The sequence below is a fragment of the Vespula pensylvanica genome, chromosome 5 (assembly GCF_014466175.1).
Source record: "Vespula pensylvanica isolate Volc-1 chromosome 5, ASM1446617v1, whole genome shotgun sequence".
Classification (NCBI taxonomy): domain Eukaryota; kingdom Metazoa; phylum Arthropoda; class Insecta; order Hymenoptera; family Vespidae; genus Vespula; species Vespula pensylvanica.
This window is the reverse complement of record NC_057689.1, coordinates 1921575-1933705: the sequence shown is the minus strand read 5'-3', so window position 1 is coordinate 1933705 and position 12131 is coordinate 1921575. Positions and strand designations below refer to the sequence as shown.

The window sequence follows — 12131 nt, the reverse complement described above, 5'->3', positions numbered from 1 at the left end:
AAGTCGGTCAAAGGACCGACTTTGTTGTCGTCCCTGGTGGGATAGTATCCCCACTTTACAATTAAATCTAAAATCAAATAAAATGTTATATATTTGAATTACCTGTTCGTTAATACTTGCATGAATGGCCTCTGCGGGAATTTCTAAGTTCTCTTTTCGAAGACTGAAGCACAACTGAACCAGTAACTGTAAATTATATCAAAGGACCGACTTTGTTGTCGTCCTTCGAAGCTGAGTATCCCCACTTCGCAATTTTAGTCTAAAATCAAATAAATTGTATATAATATTGTAAACATGAGTGATACAGAAATATATTTGAATTAACTGTTTGTTAATACTTGCACGAATGGCAAACTGGAGATGTGTAAAATCCCGCTTACAAATTGCTCCACGGTTCACACCGTCGGCTACAGACTTCTCCAGACTATTTTTCGATAATTCAAAGATTAAGTAATCAATATAATATATAAAAGTATATAATTAATATAATTATCAAAAGAATAAAATTAACAGAAGTATATATCTAATAAAAGTATATAAGTAATAAAATAAATAAGGATAAATAGGAATGACAGAGAAGATAAGTGCAACAGAAGAGTTTTCTGTGCTTTCTCTTATAAAAGTAATTTAGAATTTCGATATATTGAATTATGACTATACAATTTAAAATGTAATTAATTTAACGTCTAATAGAAACTAGAGAGAAGAGATATTTTCGAAAAACATTGAAATATGCAGCCATTCGCTCGGGAATACTTGCGTTATATATATAATTTAGTTATAAATTTTACATATAATTTAGACATAGATTTTGATATATTGCAAGTACTACCGACCCAAGTCCCACCGCGTGGAGGTTGCTGCATCTGGAGACCCACGGGCTAACGGTGATTCTATTTAAAAATTACTTACATTAACTCTTCCTTACTACCTGCGGAAAACGCGTACTGCGGGGCTGCGAGGCCTCATCGTCGAAATTGAAAGTAGATCTGACCCAGGGGTTGTCACTTTGACAAATATATAACTTTGCTGTCCTCACTGGTGGGGAAGGCATCCCCACTTCTCCATTTTGTTCTGAAACGAAATAAATCGCATAGAATATCGAAAGAATTAGTGATATATTTACATGACCTCTTCGTTACTATTTGCGGAAAACGCATGCATGTCGAAATTGAAAGTAGATCTGCAACCAAGGGCTGGCAGTCTGGCAAATATATAACTTTGCTGTCCTCACTGGTGGGGAAAGCATCCCCACTTCTCCATTTTGTTCTGAAACGAAATAAATCGCATAGAATATCGAAAGAATTAGTGATGTATTTACATGACTTCTTTGTTACTACTTACGGAAAACGCGTGCTACGGGGTTGTGACGCGTCCATATCGAAATTCAAAGTAGAACTGAACCAGTAACTGTCGGTCAGTCAAATATATAACTTTGTTGTTGTCACGGGTGTGGATAGTAACGCACTTCTCCTTGTCGTTCTAAAACAAAATATTTCGCATAGAACATTGAAAGAATTAGCGATGTACTTATATTTACTCTTCGTTACTATTTGCGGAAAAGGAATGTTATGGGAATTGCGATATGTACTCGTCGAAATTGAAAGTAGAACTGTACCAATGATTGTCATTGTCGGTTCGATTTTGTTGTCGTTTGGCGAAGCCAAATATCACCACTTCGCAATTTATTTCTAAGAAAAAAGAAATTATATAGAATATTAAACAAATATGTGATATGTGATTATACTTGTTTTTCTTGAAAAACATTTCTGAAAAACATTCTGTTGTACCTTTGTTGTTCACTCGTTGGTGTACAATGGTAGAGTGTTCCATTATTTATCAAAATCGATAAAAGATTTTATTTTATTGACTTTACATGTTGTCAAATAGCGCGGAAGAAAACTTGTTATGCTTTAACTGAACTTTTAAATTTAATTTATTTTAACTTTTTCGAGTGTTTCCAGCTATGAAATGTTTAAATATATGTACCATTATTTAAATATTAGTTTGTTATATAGCGCGTATGTTTTAAATTGTTTAAATAATTTTAAAGTAATCGAATATATAATTTATTTAAAGTTAGCCGTTTGGAGAGAGAGTGCTTCGATCTTCGCTCGTCGAAATTGGAAAGAAAACTGTTTCTATAAAGATCAAAATCAATAAAAGTTCATTTTTGTTTATGTAAAGAAGCAATGAACATGCGTCCACATTTATATTCTATCTGATCTATTTAAATATTAATTTAATTCTGTTTTCTATTTAACAGGTATTTTGTGCTATGAAATCTATTGAATTTTTTAATTTGTATTAAAAATTTTTTAATGCTTATAATGCTTTTATTCTTATATATTATTACAGTTTATAATGCTTTTATTCTTATATATTATTACATATTATCATTGAAAAGATGGATATTTTAAACTGCTTTTATCGACAATACCGAGGCTTCCTATATTATCGACCTCTGTAGATGGCGCTTGTGTCGATTAGAAATTGTCCACTAAATATTACTACAGATTTCCATACTTAATTCTATTTAGTATATGGGGTTAGTGTAAGTTGACGGGTATCAAAACATGATGATGAAGTGACAATTTCATGATTATTGTATTGCGTTCGCTAACGTAACTGTAATAGAAAACTGCAAATTAGTACTGTAGTAACGCAAATAGAAACAGAAGCATTAATTTAAATAAGATTACGATATTTTTACTTCACTTTTGAATAAGGTATGGCATGCCAGATTTTTCATAGAAAGTTCGAACGATAGGTAGATTAGTAAAGTCTCATATGTTATGGGTATAATATCGATTTATTTTAATTGTGATATGTTTAGAAAACAATATGGAATATGTAACGTTTTTTTAATGCTTCTTAATGCTCTAAAATAGAACTTTTTCGAACGGTTAATTACGTAACTGAACGTTCTTTCATAATATAATATTCGAATTTTCTTTTGAACACATATTTTATCCGATATAATTCATATCAATAAGAATTAGATCTTTATTTAATCTTGCTTATTAGAAATAGTTTTTAAAATTATGAAAACGAGATAGTTTTATTTGTATGGTTTTTCCCGTTCATTTCGCTTACATTACAGGTTAAGTTTAATTATATTCCTTCATTTTTTATGTTTTAATTTATTCCATTTAGATAGATTATTGTTACAATCATTGATTAAAGCAAACGATTTGAATTATAAAGTAAAGTGAAAACTGTTATATTTATTATATTACAAGTTATCATACTTGTATATGAAGTTTGTATATGTGAATTGTTATTGCGGTCTTTTAATTAGATAATTTACATTGTACTGTAATTCTTATTAATAGATTTTGTCTATTTTTTTTTTGTTTCAGGATAAGTTCGTTACAATCAGTGGGAAATGTCAAACAGCTTATATAAATATTTGTTAACAGCAAATATAAACATAACGTATATAGAAATCTTTTGAATATTGATTACTGATTATCATATCTAATTATATTATCAGTACAGATCAAACAAATTGTTATTGTCACAATGTCACAAGCTGACACTGCTACTGCTCCAATCCCTAATAATCAAAATGGTGTAGTGGCAAATAATAATCATACTTTTACTGGTGTTATCGGACCAGTTTTAAATAATAATAATATGAATACTGCGAGAAATAATAATAATCAGAATCCATTACTTAACGTACGAGATAGATTATTTCATGCGGTTTTCATCAAGGCTGCATTAGCTTATGCACGAACATTTCCACGACCAGTTAGAAGATTTATAGAATTCATAGTTTTGTTAAAAGTAAGTATATTATAAAAAGAATAATGATAAATATTATAATGTAATATAGAAGAGAAATGGTTCAGAATTGTACATATACATATACATATATAATTTTCTGTTTTAGGCAATATTGGCTTTTTTTGTACTCACCTATATTCACATAGTTTTTTCGCGAGCACCAACAAATTGTTTAGAACACATAAGAGATGATTGGCCACGAGACGGTATATTAAGGGTAGAAATTCTTAGAAATGGAGGGGAAGATTATAGCATAGAAAAAAGTTATGCGAAAGAAGAAAAGTTGCGACAAGATGAGATTGATGATTTGGTTAGTGATTTAGGGATATTGACGCCAGATGGGTAAGTGCGATAATTATTAAGAAAAGACAACATATGCATATAACGTTAGTTACGATAAAATTTGAAATATTATAAATCTTAATTTAAATTTATGATAACTTGTATCATTATCATAAAATAGTAGATTATTTTTTATTTTATCAATAGATAATTATCTAATAGGTTTATAAATATCGAGCCATCTTCCGTCGATGAGAGCCAAGGAACCATTTATATGTCCACTGAAGATAATTACGAAAATGTTACTTTACCTGTAAAAAGTGTGGACGTAACGAGTTCAACAACTTTTGGAGAAACGCAATATCCGAATTTAAGTACAACGAATGCGACAAAAAGCCCGTCATTAAATCAATATTTAAATGGATTAAATGCAGTAGAGTCAAAGGTATACTTAAGAATTTTTAAAATAGATTTTTTAAACGGAAGATCTATATTGAATGAAGTTGTCAATATCTGTACAACGTGCAGTAGTAAAATTTATTTTAGATATCAATTAAACATATGTTACATATATTACAACTGATAAATGTACAGCAGGATAACGCAGTGCTGGGAAAAGAATCCAATCGAGATAAAGTGATCCAGCCTTTAAAAGATCAATCTGCGGATGTCGAGAAAGTATTAAAAACAGGTAAATATTTATGTAATTATTAATGCATATTTAGAAAAATATTTATATCTATAAAATGTTTACTTGTGGATATTACTAATGCGTCATTAGTACTTCCAGAGGATGGATACATTGTGGAATATTCTTTGGAGTATGGCTTCTTGAGATTATCACCTGCTGCACGACATAAATTAAAAATACCAGTGAAAATTGTTACATTGGATCCAGTAAATGATAAATGTTTTGGAGATGCATTTTCAAGATTAATACTGGATGAATTCTTAGGTTATGATGATCTGCTAATGGCAAGTATTAAGACATTAGCAGAGCACGAAGATAATAAAGGTTTCTTAAGGTAAGTAAAATATTCTAGTGTATCTAATAGGAAATACATATACGAAATAAAGAAATTTCTATTAGTTTTATTATCATTTGTTTTAGAAACGTTGTAACCGGTGAACACTATCGTTTTGTTAGCATGTGGATGGCAAAAACTTCATATCTCGCTGCATTTTTTATCATGCTAGTATTCGTAAGTATCATTTATATTTCTCTAATATATATCGTCCTTCTTATTTCTTAATACTTTAAGTACGCGAATCTTTGTTAATTTCTTTTATGAAATGATAGAAGGGGTCATATCTTTTTTATTCGTATCTTTCTTTTTTCGTCATTTCGCGAGACGGATCGCTATGGCACGTTGACGTTTGACATCAAAAGTGAGCTCTTGATGTATCGTTTGGAAAGGTAATACCGTACGAAGACTCAAGTTAAATTTACTTTCACGTATACGTTTTCGATGCAGAGTTATTCCTTTCCGTCAGATTACCTACACGATAGAGCAGGGTGTGTAAAAGGATATGGCAATCAATTTAAACTAACCACCCGGCGAGGCAACTCGCACATAGACTTTCAACCCTCCCCTGTCCTCATCACAGCGATCCCTTTGGAGTTGAACCGGTGGTATAAATCAACGTTATTAGGGGCATCATATTCGTTGTGGTGGCCCCAGGCCGGTAATTTTGTATCAAATTGTCATGAAATACATCGTGTTATCCCATGACCGGAATTACAGTATTTGTTAGGAATTCTCATCGACATAAAATCAAATTGAATCGTTCCGGACGCGTTTAGGATCAATATTAATTATGTAGCATGATCTTCGATATATTTCTTTCTCTGATTTTCAAATTGAAAATATTTGAGAAAAGAACAATATAGTTCCTGTCCTCTTCTGTGACGAATCAAAAATCTAATATATTTCAGGTATATTCGTAGTCGAAAGATTTTCATCGAGTTTCGTTCATTGTATGGATCGACTCTTATGAGTGCTTCGATTGATGGTAGCAGAAAGCGGGGAAAGGGAGAGACAGAGAGAGAGAGAGAGAGAGAGAAAGAGAGAGGGGAGAGTTCTAGTTACGCTCGTGCTGTTACACGTGAATTCGAGTTTGCTTTAAAAGTGCTCTGCTTTCGAATGTACTACCTTGCTCCGTTCCCCTCAAAGGTTCTATATAGTATATGGTCACGTGTATAGGACTGTTGTCTCGTTGACTGTGTATATCACACCTATCTGTACTGTCATGTGCATACGATACTCGTGCCGCTATTCTAAATTTATCCCGTTCATTAACTTTCCTCGAAATCTCTTTAATTTTCTTTAATTATTACTTTTATGTCATACGGCCATTTTTATTTTCGACGTTTGTCATTCGGCTTTGTTCGGCAATGTTCGTTATCGATCGTTATAATCGATCGAAGAGGAGACAAAGGACCTTCTTTCTTTTAGGGGTAGAACCGTATACACGATTGCTCTCTATCGTACGTTTAATTGATTATTTTCATAAGTGCGAATTTGATTTTAATTTGTTAGTTATAATAAAAGGAATATACGTATAATATATTTATAGTATATTTCTATCGATAATTTTGCGAGTGACAATTGATATAGTTGTTGAACGGTATAGGTTATTAGATAGTAGTTATAGGTTATATATAGATTATAGGTTAATAACAAATATATACGCGAGTGCGTTATAAACAAAGAGAAATTAGTTTTCAATATGGCGTACGCGTATTATCGACGATTATCAAAAGAGAGAAAAAGGAAGAAGAAAAAGAAGAAAAAGGAAACGAAGAAGAAGAGAATCGATAACGATTTTCCAAGCAGAAAAGGGATGGATGCGTCCTGGTTTGCAGTTATTGAGTATCATTCGATAGTAGATTATCTTCGGTAGGGTGTCAGGTGGTACTTCAATTTCTACGGGTCGAAATACAATTGCATCATTCGTTCAACCCGGTAACCGAGTGCGACCGTCCCGCTTTTCAATTTACTCGATGCTAAACCTTTCTCAGAGCCGTCAACCCGCTTTGCTACTGTTGAAACTACTGTGCCTCTACGAAATATTAACGGAAGCAAATCCAACCCCCGATCCAGACTCTGTTGTATGGTAAAGGTTAACGTGTTTTCTCTCTCTCTCTCTCTCTCTCTCTCTCTCTCTCTCGCTCTCTCTCTAACTTCGTTTCTATCCTAACGCGAGATAGTATCCTACATAATGAAAACAACTCTGAGCTCGAACTAAACTCGAGTATATGAGGAAGAATTAAGCCCGGAGGAGGAATCTGTGTGTTACAGCTTATACGCTCGTAAAGATCTCTCTTCCGAGAATAGAAAAAATGATTGTTTTATTTTTTCTAATATATCGATAAAAATCATTTCGTTGGTGGCCATTGTGGATATAAGTTTCTTATTTACGGGAGGGAGAAATTTGAAAAAATTCGCGACTTCTTTTCGTCTCGTTTTATTTATTTTCTTTTTCTATTATTTCCTTGTACGATCTCGAGATCGATTTATATCAATATTCTGATAACGTAATATTTGTCATTGTTTCAGACTGTGTCGATATCTATGTTGCTTCGTTATTCTCATCATCAGATCTTCGTTTTTATTGGTAAGTAATAATTATTAATATTATTCAACATAATCATCTCTTTATTGAGTAGAAAAAAAAAGGAAGGAAACAAGAAAAGAAAAAGCGAAGTTGTTTTACGTCTTTGATATATAAAATAGATTTTGTGTTTTTATTCTTTGTTTACTAAATGATTAGCTATACTATATTTATATATTTATTGTACCGATTCACGATGATCTATCTCTTTGGTTCATTAAAATTTAATAATATAGTTTGATCTAAGATACAATAGTATTTTGAAAACAAGTATTTATTGATGGATATCTCGCTCAAAATGGGATGCGAGGAATACGATCTGCGGCATCGCAACTATCATTAAAGATAAACGGTATGCTGACGTAATGATTATTTAGCCGTTACGTCAGATATTTCTCTCTCTCTCTCTCTCTCTCTCTCTCTCTCTCTCTCTCTCGTTTATTTTATCGTTCCCCTTCTCTTCGACTTCTCTTGATCAAGAGAAAGATAAAAATCCCTGACGAAGTTGTCTTCGTATTCATACCAGTGTAGCTTATAGTTGGAGAGCTGTCAGAAGTTGTTATTCGACGTTCGTCAAAATGGAGTTCTCTTTTTCACCATCCTTCAGTTTCTATATACTTTTAATCACTTTGATAGCGATAATTGCGATCAAAGTGATATCTTTGATATATTTCCAATTAACATATTGGAAGAAGAAAGGTGTACCAACGATGCTGAATTATCCTCTTTTCGGACTGAATTGGATGGTTTTCTTTGGCAAAAGATCCTTCCAGGAGTTAAATATGATGATATATGAGATGTTGCCAGGTGCGAAATACGTGGGCACTATGGATTTTGCAACGCCACTTTTGATCGTACGTGATCCTGATTTATTGAAGGACATAATGGTGAAACAATTCGATCATTTTCCTGATCATCGTGCTTTCGTGGACGAAAATATCGATCCGATTTTCGGTAAAAATGTTTTCTCGTTACGAGGTGAACGTTGGAAGGAGATGAGGAACACTTTAAGCCCGTCCTTTACCGCGAGTAAAATGAGATTTATGCTCGACCTCGTTTCCAAATGTTCCGACGAATTCGTGAATTATTTCATCGATCATCCCGAGGCTGCTAAGGAAATCGAGATGAAAGATGCTTTTACAAGATACACCACCGACGTGATAGCGACAGTAGCTTTTGGTATTTCAGTGAATTCGATGAAGGACAGGGACAATATATTTTTTCGAAAGGGCGTTGAATCAAGCAAATTCGATGGGTTATTGAATGCGATCAAGTTCACCTTATTGCGTACTTGTCCTAATTTCATGAAATTATTAGGAATTGGTTTCTTAACGCCATCGACGGCTAAATTTTTCAACGATGTAGTACGCGAGACTGTACAGGCACGTGACGAGAAAGGTATCATTAGACCAGACATGATTCATTTGTTGATGCAAGCAAGAGATAAAGAATCCAGTAATTTGGATATTAATGATATCGTAGCTCAAGCTTTTATCTTCTTTTTGGCTGGTTTCGACACATCCTCGACATTGATGTGCTTCATGGTACACGAATTGGCAGTGCATCCAGAAATTCAAGATAAATTGTATCAGGAAATCAACGAAGTATTGCTTCGGACCAACGGTGAAATCACTTACGAGGAACTTTCCAAGATGGAGTACATGGAAATGATCATGAACGAGACATTAAGAAAATATCCACCTGCCATTTTTCTCGACAGAGTTTGTGTTAAACAAACAGTCATTCCTTCGTCTTTACCAAATGGCAAAGATTTTATCATCGAGCCTGATACATCAATTTGGATTCCCTCTTTCGGTTTTCATCACGATCCGAAATATTTCCCGGATCCGGAAAAATTCGATCCGGAAAGATTCAACGAAGAAAACAAACAGAATATTATTCCTTATACTTATTTACCGTTTGGCATGGGCCCTAGAAGATGTATCGGTGAACGTTTCGCTCTAATGGAAACGAAAATAGTTATAGTAAATATTCTTAAGAAATTTATTATCAAACGTACGAGTAAAACGCCCGACCCAGTCGTCTTCGATAAAAAATCGTTCAATCTAAAGATCGAAGGTGGATTTTGGATCAGTTTGGAACAGAGAAAGAATTGACGAAAAAGAGAAAAAAAAGAGAAAAAGAAGTAGTAATTTATAAGATCGGTTATTTAAAAATGATTTTGTTATTGTTTTCTTTATTCGTTTATAGAAATATTTACTCGCGATCCGTATGACAAATAGATATTCGTTAGAATTAATCGATCGAACTCGTCGATACGATTCTCAAACCGGTAAATAGCTTTATACGTTAATGTTGACTTTTTTTAATCGTACGTAAAGCCATAAGCACTATTGTAGCTTGAACAGTAGGCTTAATACCTGATAATGAGGATAATATTCGCTAACGAGTATTCACGATTCACTGTATCGAACTGCATCGACATTTTCGAATTGCGCATTACTAACAAGCTATGTGAGAGATCAAGAAGAGGAAATACATATATACATATACCTATACGATATACATACGATATACCTATACCTATAGATATACATATTCATAAATCGTTCGACCGAGTCATGCTCTATCATATTTGAGTGGTATATCTTGTAATTTTTTGCAAGTTGTTATTTAACCTAATAATCGATAACGATGTTATTATAATTATATATTGTATTTTTAATAATTAAATTAAGTAAAATTAACTATAATAATTCTTTTAATACGAATTGTAACGTGTACAATCTCAACTGACGACAGATAAAAAAGATAAGGATTTCTCTCTCTTTCTTTTTATCTCTTTTTTTTTTATTATCTTTTTCTTTAAAGAAACAAATTAAAACGATCGATATGTCGCTCGATCCTTAGATCATTATTGTTTTTGCGAGATAAACGTGATAAAATGGCAAGACTCGATACCAATGGACGTAACCTCTTCATTAATTGAACTCGAGTCACGTGTGACGTGAGCTTACTTATACATTCTAAGAATGACACACTCACCGAGTGAACTTATGATCGTTGTTTCCTTGTAAGATCTCTGAGACGTTAATAGAATTAAAAATGTTTAGAGAATAGTAATTTTTTTTGCTCCTTTGTTTTTTTTTCCTTTTTTCTTGTTTACTTTTTTCTTGTCAATGATTATCGAATTTTTGATAATCAAAAAAAAAAAAAAAGATGATACAAAGTTATCAGTTAATTGGAAAACGATAAGATAAGAGAAAGCTTGACTCATTTCGTACGTTCATTGTAACAATGTGAAATGTTGTTTTCTTCTTCTTTTTATAAATACAAAGTACTCAGAATGATTTACAATTAAATTTAAGAATATCTTTTGAGATTGTGCGTACGGAATGATATCGAGATACGTCGGCAGTAAAAATATGTTTGCTTTTTGAAGATCTAATCTAATAGCGACAGAAGATAAATATATCTTGCAAAGGATCATATTTTTCACGTTACACCGCACCGTTTGATCTTTTAGATTTATATATATATATATAATATATATAAATCTAATATATATATATATATATATATATATATTCAGAAAAGAGAAAGTTCGATTGTTTGCAGGATATAGAACCATTTGTCCTTGGTTACATATAAATTTGACCCTTGGCAAAATCGAGCAGGTTCACCGGATAGTCGACAAACATCTATGAGAGCAAAGGTATCTTCTAAGTCGATATCTTCCTCGTTGTTTCCTTCCTTTCGGCATCAGATGTGGTCTCTCTCTCTCTTTCTCTCTCTTTCTCTCTCTTTCTCTTTCTCTCTGTCTTTATCTATTTTATCTATCTATCTATCTATCTATCTATCTATCTATCTCTATCTCTATCTCTATCTCTATCTCTATTTCTATTTCTCTCTGCATGTGTACGTCCCGAACTAAGTTTCTTCTTCAAAGCTCCTGCCAACTTCCTGGAATATCGCTTTGTACCTTCGTACCGCTTGACTTTATCTTTGAACCAGAAGACCGGCTGAAAGGGATGTTCAATTTGTCATTTTGTTTGACTAACGCGCTTTAAGAGATGCTCCGTTTCGTTAGGACGATCCTATGAGTCCAAAAAAATAAAAGTAGAAGGAAAAGAGAAAAAATACACACACACACACATGTATGTATGTATGTATGTATGTATGTATGTATGTATGGTATGTATATAACTTGTTAATTTAGTTACGGGGGGAAGTATCTGGAATAAAAATGACAAAAGGGGAATCAGGAGACTAAGGTACTAAGTACTTACGATAAACAGATTAGAGTAGATCTAGGTTATAGTACTTACGTACAAATGAAAAGGTTAGTCTAGCAAAGGGTGACATAGAGGGCTGCATCAAATGAGTCTAAGGACAGATTAGTCAAATTAAATCGTATATAGATATATGTAATAGAGAAAGAGAGAGAGAGAGAGAGAGAGAGAGAGAGAGAGAGAGAGAGA

General features: G+C 32.8%; 2 protein-coding genes across 4 annotated transcripts in view; both read left to right on the top strand.

Moving 5' to 3' along the window:
• Nucleotides 1–2550: 2550 nt before the first annotated feature.
• LOC122629672 (membralin) overlaps nucleotides 2551–12131 on the top strand; it is a 56476-nt gene continuing 46895 nt past the window's right edge. For 2 of the 3 annotated variants that reach the window (XM_043813369.1, XM_043813371.1), the window contains exons 1-8: nucleotides 2551–2729; nucleotides 3363–3792; nucleotides 3899–4134; nucleotides 4297–4519; nucleotides 4672–4765; nucleotides 4856–5099; nucleotides 5186–5276; nucleotides 7635–7692. In XM_043813369.1, coding sequence (XP_043669304.1) covers nucleotides 3526–3792; nucleotides 3899–4134; nucleotides 4297–4519; nucleotides 4672–4765; nucleotides 4856–5099; nucleotides 5186–5276; nucleotides 7635–7692 — 1213 coding nt within the window. In that variant the 5' untranslated portion in view covers nucleotides 2551–2729; nucleotides 3363–3525. The remainder of the gene's footprint in view (nucleotides 2730–3362; nucleotides 3793–3898; nucleotides 4135–4296; nucleotides 4520–4671; nucleotides 4766–4855; nucleotides 5100–5185; nucleotides 5277–7634; nucleotides 7693–12131) is intronic. The other variant, XM_043813370.1, reaches the window with a different exon arrangement.
• LOC122629674 (cytochrome P450 9e2-like) lies at nucleotides 8176–10773 on the top strand. The gene has a single exon (XM_043813372.1). The coding sequence runs from the start codon at nucleotides 8268–8270 to the stop codon at nucleotides 9804–9806; it is 1539 nt and encodes a 512-aa protein (XP_043669307.1). The 5' UTR covers nucleotides 8176–8267; the 3' UTR covers nucleotides 9807–10773.